This window comes from Erinaceus europaeus, chromosome 2 (assembly GCF_950295315.1).
Source record: "Erinaceus europaeus chromosome 2, mEriEur2.1, whole genome shotgun sequence".
NCBI lineage: Eukaryota > Metazoa > Chordata > Mammalia > Eulipotyphla > Erinaceidae > Erinaceus > Erinaceus europaeus.
The window spans coordinates 121,207,032-121,225,914 of NC_080163.1; the positions used below are offsets into that span (position 1 = coordinate 121,207,032).

The window sequence follows — 18,883 nt, forward strand, 5'->3', positions numbered from 1 at the left end:
CATGCCCAGAGGGCAACTTCACTGGGCAGCAGGCTGAGGTGGCTGCTTGGCCCACTTTCTGAGGGCCTCAGTGTCTACATCTATCTGGTGGCAGAAGTGGCTAGGAAGCAGGGGGCAAGTGGGCAGCGGGAACCCAGTGCTCCATGGCCTCTGAAGGTGGCCAAAGGCTCAGTACCTACTTATTCCAACATGTTCTGGGCAGGCACAGGTCAGCTCCCCCATACAGCTCACCTTCTAGAGGAGGGGAGAAGTGACCCAACTGACCACACACAGTAGTGCTGCAGGGGTGCTACAGAGAGCATCCCAGCTTCAACACACCAGACATTCCCTGGGCATGTATGTGGGTGGCACCTGTGGGCTGGAGCCAGGCCTTGCTCCACCCTGTCCCAGATGGTGGTGAGGTCAGGCCCTTCTGTCACCTTGCTTCCAGCCTTGGGGCCTCTAATCTGCAGACAGGAAACAAACAGCGCAGGGCTCTTCCTTGTGTTCTTTTCATACCAGGCAGGCCTCCCTTAGTCTAAGGGTGGCTTGCTTCTCCTGCCAGAAGTATGGAGCAGAGAGGGTACAAGGCTGCTGCCTTCAATGGCTCCTTGGCTGGTAGCCACATCCTGTGTGGATCTGCCCCCACCAGGTGTGCGTGCGTGTGTGCGTGTGTGTGTGTACACACACTGGTGCACTTTCTCAGAGAAGCACTGCTCACTTGGTGCTGGGTCACCTTCTCTGGGTTAATTTCCTTTCAGGTTCTCTAACTAGCTGCACATTCCCGAGCACCACTGCAGGAGACCCTGAGTGAGAAGGCCAGCCTAAACCAACTGCTGCTATGCTGAGCCCCCGTTCTATGGTAGTCTGAGCTGCCACTCATTCTGGAACAAAATAAGCACTATCTTTGCCTCCCTTTATATAGATGAGGAAACACAAGCACAGTGAGGTCAAGCCAAAGGACATGGAACCAAGAAGATGCAGAGCAAGGCCATTTGGGTCCTAACTGCCGGGCCTGGCCAGGTGACCCTTCCATCTCCTGCTGAACCCAGGAACCCCTCTGTTCAGTCCTCTGCTTAATCTCATTTCTTCTTTTAAAATATTTTTATTTACTTATTATTGGATAGCAACAGAGAGCCAGAGCCAGAGACGACCCGAACTGCCCCTGCGGCTACAGGCAGACTATGACCCACATAGTCAACGACTGCCACCTCTCCAGATTCAAAGGAGGTCTCGAAACTTTACATCAGGCTCAACCTGACGCTGTTGACTGGCTACGGAAGAAGGGCAAATGCTAGAAGAAGAAGAAGCAACAGAGAGAAATTGAAAGGAGGGAGGACAGAGAGGGAGAGAGACACCTTCAGCCCTGCTTCACCACTTGTGAAGATTTTCCCCTTGCAGGTAGGACCAGTGGCTTGAACCTGGGTCCTTGTACACTGTAATGTGTGCACTTAACCAGGTGCACTACTGCCTGGCCCCCATAATCCCACTTCTTTATCTGCCTCTTCCTTCCTGATGGAAGTTCTCCAGAGACTTTGTTCTTTTTCTTCCTTTCTACTTCCTTCTTTCTTTCCTTTCTTTTCCTTTCTTCCTTCTTCTTTTTCTACTTCTTCTCCCCCTCCTCCTTCTGCTGCTTCTTCTTCTTATTTGTAATAAAGGAAGATTTATTTGCCAAGCTGGACATGGGTTGTCTGGTTTTCTTACTGAAAATCAAAGGCACAGAGGAGGCACCTCCATCACCAGCCTTTCGCCCTACCCTTCCATTGTTCCTGGTAGAGGAAAAGCTGCCCCCTGCTTCTCTAAAGGGTCTGCCTGCCATCCACAGCTGACCCCGCGATGTCCATGGTCACAATCAGTGACCACCATCAGGATCCTATGAAGCTGCAGGACCTCAGCAGGAATGTAGTTTGGGTCTCTTAGAACTACAGCAGCAAGAGACCACAGGGTCACACAGACCCTTTCCCCCAAGGGCCCCTTGGGACCACTCCCACCTGGAGAGCAATGCAAGATACTTTCCCCAGGAGGTTTCACTCCAGCACAAGGCACCTGCATCCAGTTCCTGGCACCCTGGCCAGCGGCTGAGCACTCTGACCTGACTTTGGGGGTCACAGCCCCCAACAATGAACCCCATGGCCCACCCATAGTACCTAGCTGGGTCCAGATATACACCTGCTTTCCTGGCTCTGAGGAAGGAGCTCTCAGAGCCAGGAGACTGTGAACATTCAGGGGGGCCCAAAGGGTCCATGTTGACCGGGATGTTATTCTAAATGCCTGTCAGAGCCAAGAACTCACAGAACTCAGGGAGAAGAAGCAAACCTGGACAGATGATGCTGGCCAGAAAAACAGCCGCTCCCACTCATCCAGCAAGCACTCGGTGGACACCTGCTACAACACTGTACCTTTGAGGGTTCTGAAATGAGAGCAAAAGTTTCAACCCACAGGACAGAGAAAACATGCACAGACTCTCTGGAAACATGATAGAGGCCCCGTGGGCAAGAGAGAGGACTCAGAGCCATCTAGAATCTGGAAAGCTTCCTGGAGGTGGCAGCATTCAAGCTAGACCACCAGGCGGGGTAACTACAGAATGAAGCTGCTGGCATTTACTTGCCTGCTGGTGTTTACTGTTACTATTACTGATTAGTTTGATCTTGACCCCTAGGAGAGAAGAACTATCATTCCCAAGTAACAAAGGGAGGCCACGGTACTGAGAGGTTAGGCTGCCTGTCCTAAGTCACACAGCAACAAGGTAGTGGCCAAGGGAAAGACACTCAAGGCCTGGCACTCTTCTCCTTATGCCTGAGACTCCCTAGTGGCTGAGATGCTGGGTAGGGATAGGACTGGCCAGGTGGTGCAGTGACAGGTGGAGCCTTAGCTGCCTGGGGGAGGTTGGGCCCTACCTGCTAGCAGGGCCAGGCTGTAGAGGAAGCCTGCTTCTCCCTGACAGCTACCCAAGGTGCCCTGGAGTGGGGTGACCAGTTCCTTCCATGGGCAGCTGGCCAGGGATGTGGCTCTGGAGCATGGCTGTGTGAATGCCTTTCCCTTGCTCTTCACTGGCAGTGTGGCCCTAAGGAGTGGCCTTCATGAGCCTCAGTTTCTCCACCTGCTAAACTGAAAGACACACAGCCCGTGCATGTCCTCTGAGGCTATCGTGAAGCCTGATTACAGACAAAAGGCAGTCTCCACAGAGGAAGACCCCAGGTGATGTCTTCGAGGGGGTCCAGGGACCCCAAGCAGTGTGCCAGTATGCTCCTCCTGGCCACTCTTGAATGATGTGAGGTCAAGGAAAAGCACAGTGGGGATCGGGAGAAAGCAGGGGTGCTCAGCTCCCAAGGACACTGCCTACAGAAGGTGGTATAGCCCTGCCTGCAGCCGTCCTGTGCACCCTAGGGAAACTGAGGCTCAGGCCTGCTGGTGAGGGGCCCTTTGGGCAAGGGACACCCACTGTCCCTCACCAACCCCCAGCCCTGTGAGGAAGGGGATCAAAAGCACTGGTAGAGGTGAGCCGTGATCAGATACCTGAGTCAGACATGTGAAAGGTTCCTTTCACAGCAAGGATGAGGCCCCCCTCTTCCTTTTTAGAGGTGCCTCCCCACCCTGGGACACGCGAGAGAGCGCTTAAGCCGACATCTGATGGATGGAGATTTGCTTTAAGCTCTTTCTACCCACTGGACTATAATCATCAACCGTTCACAACCTCTCCGCAAGCCAGTCTCCCCACCCTGAGTTTTCAAAAGGCAAAAAGCTTTCAAAGCTGCAGTTCAAACAGGCAGAGAGGCAAACACAGTCACAGGGCTGGAAGGGAGGGGCTGGAAGGGGGCCTGGGAGATTCCCCCAAGGAAGCATGAGATGAGGGTGAGTGGGGAGCAGGGAAAGCATCCTGGGGCAGCTGTTCCTCTCATCCTAAGCTGGTCCCCCTGGAAGGAAACGTGGGTGCTGTAGGCCACTTCCCCCACCTACTTATCCTCTGTCTCCAGAGTCATCCTGAAGGGACCTGGGGAAACTGAACTGCTGTCCTCAACTGCCTTCTCTGTCACCCTGCCCCTCTAGCAAAGGAAATCCTTCAGCTTTACAGCCTGGGTTGGTAGGGATGGCCCTGGGCCTCAGGGTCTTGCTGATCCCTTTCCCCTGGGCACCACCCAGAGCTTGGTGACATCCTGCTCTCTGGCCCCCAGGCCAGGTGCAAGAAGGTCAGGGGGCCAACAGCCTGGACACTGGAAGAGTCCTTCTGGAGAGGGAGGGGAGTCCCAGATGAAGCCACACATCACACCCTGTTCCCCACCTTCCAGTGAGGAAAGTGGAGCCCCTCTCCCTTCATCCTTCTCTCTTGGCTTCCTGGCTGACACCCCCACTCTGGGGCTGAGAGTTGACCCCACCACCTCGCCGGGGCCGGATCTGAAGGTGATTCTCCACGCTCCTCGGCCGCCAGCCCCTGGACGGGCCACAGGCACAGCCAGACAGCCAGGCAGATGGGGCTTTTCTGCTTTGAAAAAATAAATCGATTGGCTTCTGTTCCGAGTTGACAGGCGGAGGCGGCAGGCGCGCCTGGGGAGCGCGGGCGACCTGGAGGTAATCCGGGGTCGCCCCCGCCGCCGCCTCCCTCCCTGCCCCCCTCCCCTCTCCCTGTCAACGGGGGGCGCGGCGCGCACTTACTGAGGTTCTGGAGCAGGGACGACCAGGTCTTCATGCTCAGCATGTTGTGTTGCCCCCGCTGGGCTGGGGGGACTTGGAGGGACTCTAGGAGGGGCTCCCCGGCATAGCCTGCGGCGGGGTCGCACTGGAGTGGGGGCACAGATGGTACTGGCGGGGTGATTCAAGCAAGAGGTTCACTCCAGCTCTCTGAGCTCCTGGACTGGGAACTGGGGAGGAGCTAAGGGGGCGCAGGGGGTCACGGGACAGCCCGGGAGATTCCCCAGACACACATTGTGAACTGGGGGGGGGGTCCGGGAGGGGGAGAGGGTGGAGTTCTGGGGCTTTGAGTTGGGGGGTAAGGAACAGCCTGGGGGCACCCCCTGCAGGAAGCCTGGGGCGGTGTCCTAGCGCCCGGGGGAATGGCGTGGGAGTGGGGAGGTCGGGGAGGCCAGAGCAGCTTTTCAAGCTGCCCCCGGAAGCGCCCAGTGTGCCCTCGCCCGAGGCTCCACGCACCAGCGCCCGGGGCTGCACGGCCGCCCGGCAGCGACCATTTTATCCCCTTCCCGCTCCTCTGCTGGGGCGCGCGCCTCCCGCCTCCCTCCTCCCGCCCGCCCGCGCGCCCCGCGCCCCCGCGCCGCCTCCCCCTGCTCCCCGCCGCCCCGCCCGTTCCCCGGGCAGCCCCCGCTCCTCTGCACTTGATAACGCGCTTGTCAAGACTGCTGAGTTGTTCCTGACCTCTCCCCCGCCGCTGCTAATTAAGGCTCCGCCGTGACAGTTCAAGTGCCGAGCATCAAGTTTGCAGAACCAAAGCCTCTAATTGGGGCCGCTTTTCATTTCTCTATCCCGCGGGCTGGGGCTCCCCAGACCTGGGCACTGGCGCATTTTTCTTTTGTATTTTTTTTTTCATGGGGAGAAGGAAGGGGGCTGCTGGCAGGGGAGGGCAGGCAAACCAGCAAAAGGTTCTGTGTGGGGGCCCTCCCCTGTCCCACGAAAGAGCCCCAGGACGCCTCCCCAGGGTCCAGCTGGCAACTCTGCTCGCCCAGGGTCTCAGTTCCCTGACTCAGGGCAGTGAGGGGCCGAGCCCTGCCCGCAGGCGCCACTGCAGGGGCTCCCCCCCGGCCAGCCGCTCGCCTCCCCCTCAATCCGCACTGGGAGGGGTAGCCCTCACTGCCAGCTGAGGGCAGGGCAGCCCTGTGTGCCAGCAGCCCCGCAGAGCACCCTCCCCCGCGCAGAGGTGAACTCCTTCCTGCACCCTAGCTCCCTCCCAGGGGCGGCTGGCCTCTCCTTTTCAGATAAGTGCTGGCGAGCTCCAGGCTCTTAGTGACTCTTCAATCTGCCTTTCTCCTCCAACGCCTACTAAATCAAGCCGGCGCTGAGAGCCACCGGCTGGGAGGAGAGGAGAGGGGGAGGGAGGGGCAGGCTGCTGGCTGTCTCTCTGGAGCCTGGGAAGGGCCAGGAAAAAGTCACCCAGGAGGAGAAGACCGTGGGGGAGGTGAGCAGAGGCTCAGACCCCTTGATGGAAGAGCTGCACAGGGTGGGCGGGCCAGGCGGAAACTCAGCGGGGATTGAGGGGCATGTGGTTCCAGCCTGGCTCCCCAGCTCAGAATCTTGGAGCCGCCAGCCACCAGGGGCTTGGATTCTGGGCATTTCCCAGGCTGGAGAGCTCCAGGTGATTCTAATTTACATGGGGGGGGGGGGCGTAACAGTTGGAATCTCCCACTGAGGTGATTTTTAGGACTCAAGCTTGAGGAATAGCCTTCCCTGAGGGGTCTTGAGGTAGCCAGATTAGAACCACCTAGGGCCATTTGATGCCACCCTCAGGATGTTATCTGGGTGAATAGACTGTACAACCATATCTCTGGAATGGGAACCCTGGCACCACCACTTTCTAGAGCTCCCCCAGGAGATCAGATGCATAGGCCACCCTAACCCTTACCAACTGATGGTGGTGTGCTGATGGGAGCCAACACAAGCCCTACAAGCAGGGATGCCAAGACACCAAGTACAGCTGTCCATGTTGTTCTCTGCTCCACCACTCCCACCTCACTCCCTTCCCTTAATGCCCCCAAAGACGATATTAGGAGAGGTTGCTGTTGGGTCCTGTCCAGAGGGAAGATGCCAAGACTTTGTTCACCTGAACCAGACCCCTCCCCCCACTCTTCTTCTCAAGTGCTGGACTTTGCATGAACTATGTTGCATTTGATGAAGGGGCTTTCTCATTGTCCAGCAGGCATCGACTAGGTTTCAGATTCTGTGGCAGGGTGCCCCTCCCATGGGAATGGGCTTGAGTGGCTGGGGAGACATGCTGTGGCAGAGCACCAAAGCACAGGACTTATACACACAAGGTCCTGAATCTGCTATTCTGTAGCACACATGAAAGAATGATGCTGGTTGGGGAGAGAGGATAATGGTCATGCAAAAGACTCAGGCTCTGAGGTCCCTGGTTCAATCCCCAGCACCACCATAAATGACAGCTGAGTAGTGCTCTGGTATCTCTCATATATATATATATATATATATATATATATATATATTACATATTGCTCTGGTTCCCTCATTATATTCTCTCTGTGTCACTAGGGTCCTCTCAGGGGCTCTGTACTTGCATAGTTCCACTGCTTTGTTTTTAAGAGACACACACACACACACACACACACACACACACATACACACACACACAGAGAGAGAGAGAGAGAGAGAGAACAAACAACCACAGCATTGTCCACTGCTTATGAAGCCTTCCCTGTACAGATGCTCCCATATGGTGACCAAGACTTAAACCCAGACCTTGAACATGGTGAAGTATGCTCTCTACTAAGGGAGATATCTCTTGACCCCTTCATTAAATAAATAAAATAAAAAATAAAATAAAACAAGAAATAAGGAAAGAAAAGAAACTATGGGGCCAGAGCCCCACCCTGACCAATCACATCCAGCGCTCTGCAAAGGGGGCCCAAGCCTCAGTATTTCTAGATTACAGGTGTGTGCCTGATGCAGCCTGAGCCAAGAACACTGCTGAAAGGCCTGGGAACAGGAAGGACTGGTGGCTCCTCTAGACCAGCGCACTGACCTTGAACACACTGGTGGTTCATGCGGGCATGACTAGAGGAGATGTGCTATCTGGCCTGGGACTCAGGCTCAAAGCAGGAAGCACAGCTTGCTTCCACCCCTAGGGCAGGAGCATTCCACCTGCTCCCTGCTTATCCTGTGCTGAGGAGGCCAGCTGGGCAAGAACTGGGGGAAGATATAATCCATGGGATCTCCAGGACACTCCCCTTCATCCCACTATATTTCCTAGTCATGTCCTATTAAGCACATGGCCAAAAGGGACCGAGAAGGGCAGTGGGCACAAACACTCTGGTCTGCCACGGGTCTAAAGGCAACTAGGGTGGTGGGGCTCCTGAAGCCCAACCATCCAACTCAGGGTGATGCTGATGGCAAGGTAGCCCAAGACCTAGGAGCAAGGTGACCAAGTACAGTTGTCTAAGTTCACTGCACAAGAACCTGGAACAAATGGCAGGTGGAAACTGACACCCAGCCCTAGATCTGCTCCTCAACAGACAACTAAGGAAAGACCATGGAGACTCTGGAAGGTTTGACAGATAGCTAACAGACCACAAAGAGTCAGTGTTTGGACTAGCACTTGGCACATCCCTTGGCTAGCCCCACTCCACAATTTCCAGGCAGATGAGCACAAGCAGTATGAGAAACCACTAGGTGAGTGGAGACGAATGATATCATTCACCGTAGCAAGAAGGAAGTCTCTACAACCCCTGGGGCCTGCCAGTAGAGGCCTGGAAAATGACAGCACACCTGTACCAGCTTGGTGGGACACCACACCTACAGGTGAGGCCTCAGTCCCCCAGGACTGGGGTCAGTAGTCAGCCTCAGGACAAGACAAGGAGTGGACGGAGGGAGTTACGGCTGGGAATCCAGACTTTCTTCAAAATATTGACTACCATTCTTGCTGTCCTTAGGAAGCCAAGTCCTGAGGCAGCATCACCTCACAGGACTTTCCCCTTCAGAAAGGTGAGGAAGCATCACTTGCCAGCAGTTCAGGAAAGCCAGGGGCCCCTGTGGTGACAGGAGAGAAACTTGGGTGGCCTGTGTCCCTTCCTGGGTCACAGCCCACCACCTCCTGCTTCCTGACTCAGCTGCCCCTGACCCCCAGCCCCAGCCTCAGGGCTCCTGACCTTTCCCAGATAAGCTCTGGCTGTCTCTGTCCTTACTGGGTTTCCCCACAGCTTTGGGGCAGAGCCTGCTGCCCTTTCTTCAGGGATCAGAGCTAAAGCCAAGAGGCCAGAGTCTGCCAGGCCACCAACTCAGCCACCCAGGGCTGGAAGGCTGAGGGACAGCATTTCTGGGGGTGCCCTGATCTGCTCTGTAGCCCTTTGGTCACGCGGCTATAGGCTGCTGTGGGTTCAGTGATGCAGGAGGCCTATTTCTGCCTCCCCTCCAGGGCCAAGGCGCGCGGGGAGGGGGGGGTCCTGTAATAGCCCCCTTGAAAACCTCCAGGACCCCAGCTCACTCACTGCAATTTACCCTCTGGGTGCTAGATCCCTCTTCCTGGAGTCCTCATACACACAGCAGGCAGGAAAGTGATGTGACAGTGTGTTCTTCGGGTGGGCGCCATTCCCTCAATACCTGCACAGCTTGCATGGGGGGAGGGGTGCAGAGGAGTGAGAATGGGGAGGTGCTAGAGTGCCCTGGGTGGGGGCAAAGGGCTTGGGCTCCCACCTGTAATGCCAATCTCCCCCCCACCCCCCAGCAGCCCCTGGAGCTCCAGGTCTGGACACTCCCTCTGTACCCCAAGCCTGGCACATCCTGGAATAGGGTCTCCCCACCTTTGTCCTGCCCTTTGGAGACCCCTTCCCAGAAGAATGAGATAACTCAGGGGCTCCAGGGGGCCATCAGCCTTTTTGAGCCTCAGTTTGCTCTCTGAGAAATGTAGCCCAGCTTTGCTTCAGAGTCACAGTGAAGATGTCCCTAGAGTGTGAGGGCACAGAGGGCATGGCTGGGGGTGGGGTGCCTATGGAGCTAGCACCAGCTGTGTCTGAGGAGGTGGGACAAGGTTCACTATCAACCCCAGCCCTTGGCAGCTACACTGAGCACATTCAGCCAAGACTTGACCCTGAAAAAAAAAAAGCAAGGGCTGTCCTTGCCTCTCCCACCCCCCACGCAGCCCCTCTGCAATCCTTCATTGCCCCCCACACACACCTGTAGTACTTTCTTGTCCACTGCCTCTCCCACTTATTGTCTGAAGTGTAGGAAAGGAAGAGGCAAGGGCTTGGGGCATGGTGGGGGTCTTGGTGGGCAGAGCCAGAATGGTTTTATTATGTGGCATGGGGGTTTTAGTATGTGGCATGGGGGAATTAACTCAGGACCTTGTCCATGTCTACCCCCGGCCTGGCCAGCTTAATTTTTTAAATATTCTACTTTTGGAAAGAGACAGAAATTGAGAGGGGAGGGGAAGATAGAGAGGGAAAGAGACAGAGACATTTGCAGCTCTGCTTTACCACCTGTGAAGCTTTTCCCCTGCAGGGGGGGCTTAGGAGCTTGAACCTGGGTCCTTGTGCACTATAATGTGTGCACTTAACTAGGTGTGCCACTGCCTGGTCCCTTACTTTTTAATTCTGTATTTGGGGGGGGGTGCAGAGAGAAGGAAGACACCATGGTATTCCCAGATGGCGCTAGGACTTGAAGCCAGAAACTTGAGCATGATGATAAGACACACATATTCTACCTACTGAGCATCTCCTTACCCCCACATAATCTTAATTATAAAGCCTTCCAACAGCTTCCTTTATTCCCTCACCAGCTAATCTAGAGTCTTCCTCCACTGTGGGAATTATTGTTTATTTATTTTTTTTAAAGATGTATTTATTGATGAGAGAGAAAGAGATGCAGAGCATCTGGCCCATGCAATGCTGGGGAGTGAACTCAGAGCCTCATGCTTGAGAGTCTAATTCTTTATCCACTGTGCCACTTCCTGGGCTGCCTGCTTTGTTGTTATTAATGCCCCATTCAACAGAGGGGAACTTAAGAGCTCTATGTAAGCAGTATCCTGGGGCAGCTCTCAGGGGACTCAAATCCTCAAACAGAGACTGGGGGGCAGGGGTTAATTATCATCATGATATGCCCATGCAAAAAGTCCCTCCAAGATGTTTGCTGCCCCACAGGATAGGGTGTAGGCACCAACAACCCCCCAGTCCTCACCCACCTAGCACTCAGGCAGAACAGAAAGGAGGTGTTCAGAGGGTTTGTTAACCACTTAACTGGGAAGGGGGCCAAGAAATGGCTCACTAGGTAGAAATCACATGTTACCATGCGCGAGGACCTGAGTTTGAGACTGTGACCACCTCATGGGAGTACTTGTGTGAGGTTTCACAAGCAGTGCTGAGGTGTCTCTCCCTTTCTTTGTGTCTCTCATCTGTTACAATTTTTTATTGTAGTTATTATTGATGTTGTTTTCTCTCCAAAGATAAATGGAGAGAGAAGGGGAAGACAGAGAGAGGAGAGAAAAAGATAGACACCTGTAGACTTGCTTCACCGTTTGTGAAGCGACTCCCTACAGGTGGGGAGCTGGGGGCTCGAACTGGGATCCTTATGCCAGTCCCTGCGCTTTGCACCACAGGTGCTTAACCCACTGCACTACTGCCCGACTCCTTGTTATAATATATATATATTTTTTTTTAATTTTATTTTATATTTATTTATTTATTCCCTTTTGTTGCCCTTGTTGCTTTATTGTTGTAGTTATTGATGTCGTCGTTGTTGGATAGGACAGAGAGAAATGGAGAGAGGAGGGGAAGACAGAGAGGGGGAGAGAAAGATAGACACCTGCAGACCTGCTTCACCGCCTGTGAAGCGACTCCCCTGCAGGTGGGGAGCCAGGGCTCGAACCGGGATCCTTATGCCAGTCCTTGTGCTTTGTGCCACCTGCACTTAACCCGCTGAGCTACAGCCCGACTCCCATAATATTTTTTTAAGACCACTGGGAACGGTAGGGCTATGCAGGTGCCGAGCCCCAGTGATAACTCTAGCAGGAAAAAAGAAAACAAAAACCTGAATTAAACAAATGGGGAGGAAAATGCCAATAGACTGCCGGAAAAATGTCCCCAAAGCCCGCCCTCCAGCTGCTTCTGTCTGGGGGTGTCTGCACCAGGAGTCTGTATGCTCAGGGCCTTCTCCTGGACTTTGTGAGCCCCCAAGGGAGCATGACCATAGGCCTTGTGAGGGAACAGCCTGTGTTGCTGAGATACTGGCCGGGGGCCCGGTACCTGCATCCTGAAAGTCTGCCGGGGACAGCACCCATGTTCACCTCCATGTCCTGGCCCTCGAGGATTGGGTAAATAAATAAACCTGCAGGGACCCAGCTGGCAAGCACCACCCAATTAGGGCAGCAGAGTCAGGCAGTTCTATTGCAAGACATAATCGGTTTAATTGTGGGGTGCTGCTCTCACCCTCCCATCCATTTTATGAAAATACAATTCTTTGCACTGGCTGTGAGTCTCAGGCAGGTACAAAGGGACCCTCTTTGGTCAAAGTGGCACAATGCACTGGGAGGTGGCATGAGCCCTTCTTGCTCAGGGCACTGTGGGAGCCAGCCTGGGTGTGGGGGTGAGGTCTGGCTTGGTGGCCTCTGGGGCTGGCTGGCTCATGCCAAGGCATCATGACCTTTGGCCTCCATGTTCCCAGCAGGCAGAGGAGGGGAGACTTCCCGGAGGTGGTGAGCTGCAGTGTTTGCAGCCAGCTCATCCTTTGGAGTTCCAAGCCCCTTAGGCAGGCACCTGGAAGAGAGTCTTTGGGAAACAATGTGGGTGGCTGTTACCTCCAGGGTAGCCCAGAAGGCACTCTGCATCCCACTAGTGCCCACACATTTCCAGGGCCAAGGGCCTAGGTTCCAGCTCAGCACAGGTGAGAGCTCAGGGCAAGGTGCAGCATGGGAGGGGGTGGAGCTGTGCCCTGGGCTTCTTTCTCTCTTCTCTCTAAAGGAAAAGAGAACCAAACTCTTGGCCTAGGCACCATGGTGGAGAACATGTGTGAGGCCCTGGCCCACAAAGCAGTGGCTGTGTGGACATGGGAGAAGGTGCCACCCACTAGCCAGAAGTGGCCTCAGCAAGACCCAGCCAGCCAGCACTGACAGCCCACCCCCCCCACCAGCCTCAGAACCCCCAGAAAGAAAGGCCTGTTCTTGAAACCTCAGTGGAGCACACAGAGCTAGGCTTGGGAGAATGAAAGCACAGTAAGCTCTTGGATGTCTGTGGATAGCTGCCAGACCAAGGCAGGGGGGTTGTCCACACCCCCTGGGCACTAGGACAGACAGTCAGACTTGCAAGCCACATGGATTTGACCACAGAAAACCCAGCAAGGGAGGTTGGACACCAGTTCTCTGCACTGGATGCTTCTGTCCAGGACATTATTCTAGTAAATATCATCCAAAGGGACACAGAAATTAGACCTCTTATGACCTGGGAGGTGGCATAGTGATAGAACTCTAGACTTATAAACATGAGGTTCCAAGTTCAGTGCCTGGTACTGAAGGTGCCAGAGTGATTCTCTTGCTTCTCCCTTCCTCCCTCCCTGTCAGTCTACCTATATCTCAGAAAACAAATATATAGTCAATCTTAAAGAAAACAGACCTCTTCTGGGCTGGGTTGGGGAGGTATGGCTGTAAGAAGGACTCTAGTAATTTCTGGTATGTGGAACTGCATGCATATTTTGATTTTGGCGGCAGCTTCACCTCTGTGTTCATGCATGAAAGTGTATCCATGGTGTACCTGTATAAAAATGTGAACATCACTGTGTGGAGGTCACGTCTTAATAAACTTGATATTTTTGATAAAAATTCAATAAAGTGGTCTAGGAGGTGGCACGGTGGGTATGAAATGGGAACTTCAAGCATGAGGTCCAGAGTTCAGTTTCTGGCATCACACATGTCAGGGTAATGTTATGTTCTCTCCCCATCCCTCACACACTATAAATTTAAAAAAAAATTCAGAAGAATAGCAATTTTTTTCATTTTATTTTTAAAATGTAAACCAGGAAATGAACTGTCATGTACTATACTACTGACTGGCTTGAGTTTTTTGATTCTATATCTGGAGAGGTGGGGGGGCAAGGGAAAGACACCACAGCAGACCCTACATACCATCCCTGGTATTCCCAGGTGGTACCCAGCCTCAAAACCATAGCCTTGTGCACAGTAAAGGATGTGGTCTAGCCACTGAGCTATCTTCTGGTCCCTAATTACATTAGATTTCTTTTTTCTAAATGACTATAGAATCCATACACTCAATTTTCTTTCTTTTTTAATTTTATTCATTTATTAATGAAAAAGATAGGAGGAGTAAGAGAAAGAACCAGACATCACTCTGGTACATGTGCTGCTGGGGATTGAACTCAGGACTTCATGCTTTAGAGTCCAGTGCTTAATCCACTGTGCCACCTTCCTTAAATTAGATTTTTATGATAAACCAGAAGACCACTGTGTCATATATGCTATCAAGGCTTGGACCCAGGGTCCCAAATATGCAAGGTGTGTATTCTACTAGCTGAGTTAAAACCCTGAAAAATGTCTAGAGGACACCTGGACGTAGCAGGGTTTGTGGGGGTGACATTGTATCACCAACTCCACACAGGGGACCTGCTGGAGGTGGGGGATATTGGGGTGGATCTGCTCAGGTACAGTCATTTGTATTTCTTTCCCCCAAAGGTGGGGATGAGTTTCAATAGAATTGTCATCCTGTAGATTCTCCAAGTGGCTTTTCCAACGGCTCTATATGTCAAGAGGAGTGAGATCAGATTAGCCAAGCTACTGGGGACCAGGTAGTGGCACACCTGGTTGAGTGCACATATTACCATGTGCAAGGACCTAGGTTCAAGCTCCAGGTCCCAACCTGTGGGGGAAGGGGGAGGGAATTTCACAAGCAGTGGAGGTGTGTCTCTTCTCTCTCTCTTTCCCATCCTATCCTTTCATCTCAGTTTCTCTCTGTCTCTATCCACAATAAATATTAAAAAAAAAAAGTCAAGCTACTTTGCCATGGTTACACGGCAACACACAAACCTCAGAGCCACCACCCATGCCATGCCCACCCAGCTGGGCTCCTTGCAGATGCCCTGCACCCTCAGCACGAATCCTGGCCATCAGCAGCCCTGGGGGACTGGAGTGGGTGGTATAGAAGGCTGGCTCCCCAGCGTCAGGAGAGGATCCATACCCAGCTCCCATTTCCAGTCAGTCTCACTTGGCCAGGGCTCCTGGGGCTCATCTGTGCTTTTCAGAAACTGGCTTCTCAGGTGACCCTGCAGCTGTAGGTGGCACAGAGACTGGATGGGAGAGCCAGACCCCTGCCCCTTGATGCTGCTGCCTAACCAGGGCAGCTGTCCCAGACAGGGCCCTGAGGGCTCCTAGCCCCCCTGCTTTGTGTCTCTAGGCTCTTCCAGGCCCTGCCCCAGCCCAAAGTGTGTGTGTGTGTGTGTGTGTGTGTGTGTGTGTGTGTGTCTGTGTGTGTGTGTGTGGGGGGAACAGCTGCCTGGCGCCTCCTCTGAGCCTCAGATGCACTGCGGCAGAAGCCCCAGGCCAGCACTGCAGTGAGGTGCACCAGGCCACCATTAGAGTCACAAAGACCAATTAAAATGAGAGGAAAAACAGCCTCTTGCTCTCCCAGAGCACCAGGACCAGCTGCTCCCTGCTCCCACCTCGCCAGCCCCCTGGGGCGCTGTAAGCCGCCTTTCCAGCCCGCCCCCCTGCACCCTGGCCACCTGCCTCTGACAGCGTCAATATTGATGCTGCAGAGCCGCCTGCTTTGGCAAGGGAGGGGGGGGCGGGGGGGTGAGTAGGGGGAGGAATCTATGGGCCAGCACAGGCAAACAGCTCCCGGATTTTCAACTGGATGGCTGTGAGCAGAGATGAGAAATTGCCTTTCTGACCCAAAACCAGAGTTCACAGCTGCACTTCATTACGGGTTTCTCTAGAAGGCCCTCAAGCCGCCCGCATGGGACTCACCTGTTAGAGGCAGCTGCGCAGCCCTTTCATCCACACGTTGGTGGTTTCCTGTGGGGGGGGGACGCGAGTGGGGGCAGGTTAGGCTCCCCACCCCCTGCCACTCTGCATTAACTCAGTGATAGAGGGAGAGAAGGAGGGATGGAGGGAGGCAGGAGCACTGAGGAGTGAGCAAGAGGGAGAGTAGGCGGCCAAGGGGCAGGGTCTCCCTCTTAGTAGAAGGTTCCAGGGCTGGGGAGACAGAATAATGGTTCTGCAAAAGACTTTTATGCCTGAAGCTTAGAGGCCCCTGGTTCAATCCTCAGCACTGCCAGAAGTCAGAGCTGAGCAATGCTCTGGGAAAACAAACAGATAAAAATAGCACTAGAAGGTTCCAGAAGGTCAGGGTACCTCTTTCCCCTTGGGCAAAGGTCCACCTCATTTCTCTGGACCTTATGTCCATCTGCCAGGCCAATACATGCATACATCAGGGGTTGCTCTCTGCACATAGTAGGTGCACAGTAATGCTTCCCCTCCAGCACCCCTGCCCCCCTCCCCACAGTCCCACCTTTGGACTCTCAGCATTTTTGAAAGACCATCCATCAAGATGTGACAGTTACTCAGTTGATTATAGATCAAGTTGCATAGTAGGATCTGGAAGTCTGACTCGGGTCCCTGAGGCTGGGCCCGGGTATGTTTCCCAGCACACAATGGGGCTGAGCAGCTCATGGAAACAGCTATTCAAGGAAGGAAAGTCCAGGCCTGGGGCAGCCCCCACCAACCCCTTCCCCCCATGAGGACTTCCAAATGGAGACAGAGCAGACCCCAGGGCATGAAGATCACTCCTCACCCCCACCCACACACACTGGAGGAGAGAGTAGAGAATCTGTGAGGTCAGGCAGTGGCTTAGCTTTATTAGTCTTTGCTGCCCAGGCTGGGTGCTGGCAGGTGCAGATGGCCTGGGTGTGTCTGGGAAGGCTGGGGGGGGGGGGCGGCAGTGGTAAGGGTAGGGGGTTGCCTCACAGTTTACATTCTGTTTCCTTTTGTGTTTCTGAGTTCTTTGTGGTTTAGGGTGGGATGACTGTAATTCAGCCTCTGCCCTTGACACACTTACATGGTCCTTAAAATCTCTAAGCCTAGGAGTTGGGAGGTGGTTCACCCAGTAGAGTGCACATGCTACCACATGCGAGGACCTGGGTTCCAGCCCCCAGCCACAACATGGGAATACTTGCAGGAGGGAAATCACACATAGTGCTGTGGTCTCTCTCTATTTCTCTCTCCTTCTCTGTCTCTCTAGACTTAGAGGAAAGGAGGGAAATGGCCACCAAGAACAGTGGAGTTGTACAGGCATCAAGCCCCAAGAAATAACTCTGTTGGTATAAAAAGTTAATTTAAAAAAAAAGAAAATCATTGTCCAGGAGGTGGCACAGTGGATAAAGCATTAGACTCTTAAGTCTGAGGTCTTGAGTTCAATCCATGGCAGCACATGTACCAGAGTGATGTCTGGATATTTCTCTCTGTCCTCCTATCTTTCTGATAAATAAATATTTAAAAAGAAAAAAAGAAAGAAAGAAGGAAATAAAGGAAAGAAGAAAGAAAGGAAGGAAGAAGAAAGAAAATTGGAGGGGGTGGGTGGTAGCACACCATGTTAAGTACATATAGTGCAAAGTGCAAGGACTGGCACAAGGATCCCAGTTCAAGCCCCCGCCCCTCCCCCTGCAGGGGGGTCACAGGTCTGCAGGTGTCTATCTTTCTCTCCCCCTCTTTGTCTTCCTGTCCTCTCCTAATTTCTCTCTGTCCTATGCAACAATAACAACAATAATAAGAGCATCAACAACAACAAAAATGGAAGAAAATGGCCACCAGGAGCAGTGGATTTGTAGTGCAGGCACCGAGCCCTAGCGATAACCCTGGAGGCAAGAGAGAGAGAGAGAGAGAGAGAGAGAGAGAGAAATTTCTGAGTCTTGGACCTGGGAGTGACCCAATGGGTAGAGCATATGCACAAAGTCCTGGGTTCGAAACTCAGTACTACGTGGGAGCACCAGAGATGGCACTGGGGAAGCCCCATGAATGGTAGAGAGGTGCTGTAGTTCCCCCCCACCCCAGCTTTGATACAGAGTTTAGAACAATTGTGTTGCATGGAGGGGGGCACATGCACATGTGAAATCCTGGGCTCACTCCTTGGCATAATTTCAAAACAAACAAAAATCTCTAAGTTCTGTGAAGTCTTATTGGTGTGATTTTAAAAAAGGTGGGATGGTGAACTGGGCCCGCCCACAGGGTCCATAGGGAGAAGAACTGATTCTGGTTCAGGATGGGGACAGCTGGGAGCCCCCCCATATTGTGTGCCCCTGAATCTTAGCCATACCCTGGCATGGTGGCTGATTCTCTAAACAGATCACTCTCCCAGAGGAGAAAGTCAAGGTCCACAGAAGTCACCTGTCCAAGGTCAAGTGGGGAGGCTGGGGTGTGAACCCTGATTTGGGGGGCCCAAGTTCTTGGACTGTCCACTGCTTATGAGGACTTCTGGGATCTCCTCCTGCCCCAAGCTCTTCCACCAGGGTGCTGGGGTCTCACTACTGCTAGAAGCAATGGTTGAAGTGGTTGAAGGAAGACACCTTGTAGAGTGACTGGGAACCTTCACAGTACTCCCAGGCCACAATGTGCAGAGAAGCTGAAGCTCCCACCATAGTCTCAGAAGAGCCACAAACAGCCTGGGAACCAGAAAGGGGCAGTGAGGGAGTAGGGTGAGGGATAGCACTAGAGCAGCTGGTGCATGTCCTGGCTGTAACATGGGGCCTGGCCAGAGCTCTGGGCCACAAAGGAGCACCTGACAGCATGGCAGGGGAGGAGGGAAGACATGGAGAGGGAGAGAAGAAGGAGGGGAGTATAGCAGAGGCTGGGGAGGGAGAGGGCAGGCTGGGGCCTCCTGGAATGCTCTCTACAGGGGCACAGAGTAGGAAACTGAGGCTCCACGATTCCTGAGTTAGGAGACACAGAACCACGTCCCAGGTGCCTGTGCCTTCTCTGCTTCCTGTCACATACTTTCAGGGAGCTGCACCATAGATCCGGCTCCTTAGTCTACTAAGAACCAGCCTATGGTGCCTGCAGACCAGCCTATGGAGCTCTGCCTTGCTCCAGCCTCACTTCCTGCTGTCTCTGCTCCTCCCCATTCTTTGTCATCAGACCTCATCATCTCAGTGTCCAAGTGAAGCCCAGCCCAGCCCAGCCAGGTGCCCATATGGATATATGCCTCTAGGCTCAAGGAGTGGCCAAAAGGTCAACGTGGAACAC

At 53.6% G+C, this 18,883-nt stretch overlaps 1 protein-coding gene across 9 annotated transcripts in view; it reads right to left on the reverse strand.

The window, feature by feature from the left end:
- Nucleotides 1-18,883, reverse strand: part of GSE1 (Gse1 coiled-coil protein) — a 392,245-nt gene that overhangs the window by 186,624 nt on the left and 186,738 nt on the right. For 2 of the 9 annotated variants that reach the window (XM_060185073.1, XM_060185069.1), the window contains exon 1: nt 4,630-5,251. The exons of the other annotated variants lie outside the window; for them this stretch is intronic. In XM_060185073.1, the coding sequence (XP_060041056.1) occupies nt 4,630-4,672 (43 nt within the window). In that variant the 5' untranslated portion in view covers nt 4,673-5,251. Of the gene's footprint in view, nt 1-4,629; nt 5,252-18,883 lie in introns of those variants that run through there. 9 annotated transcript variants of the gene reach the window in all.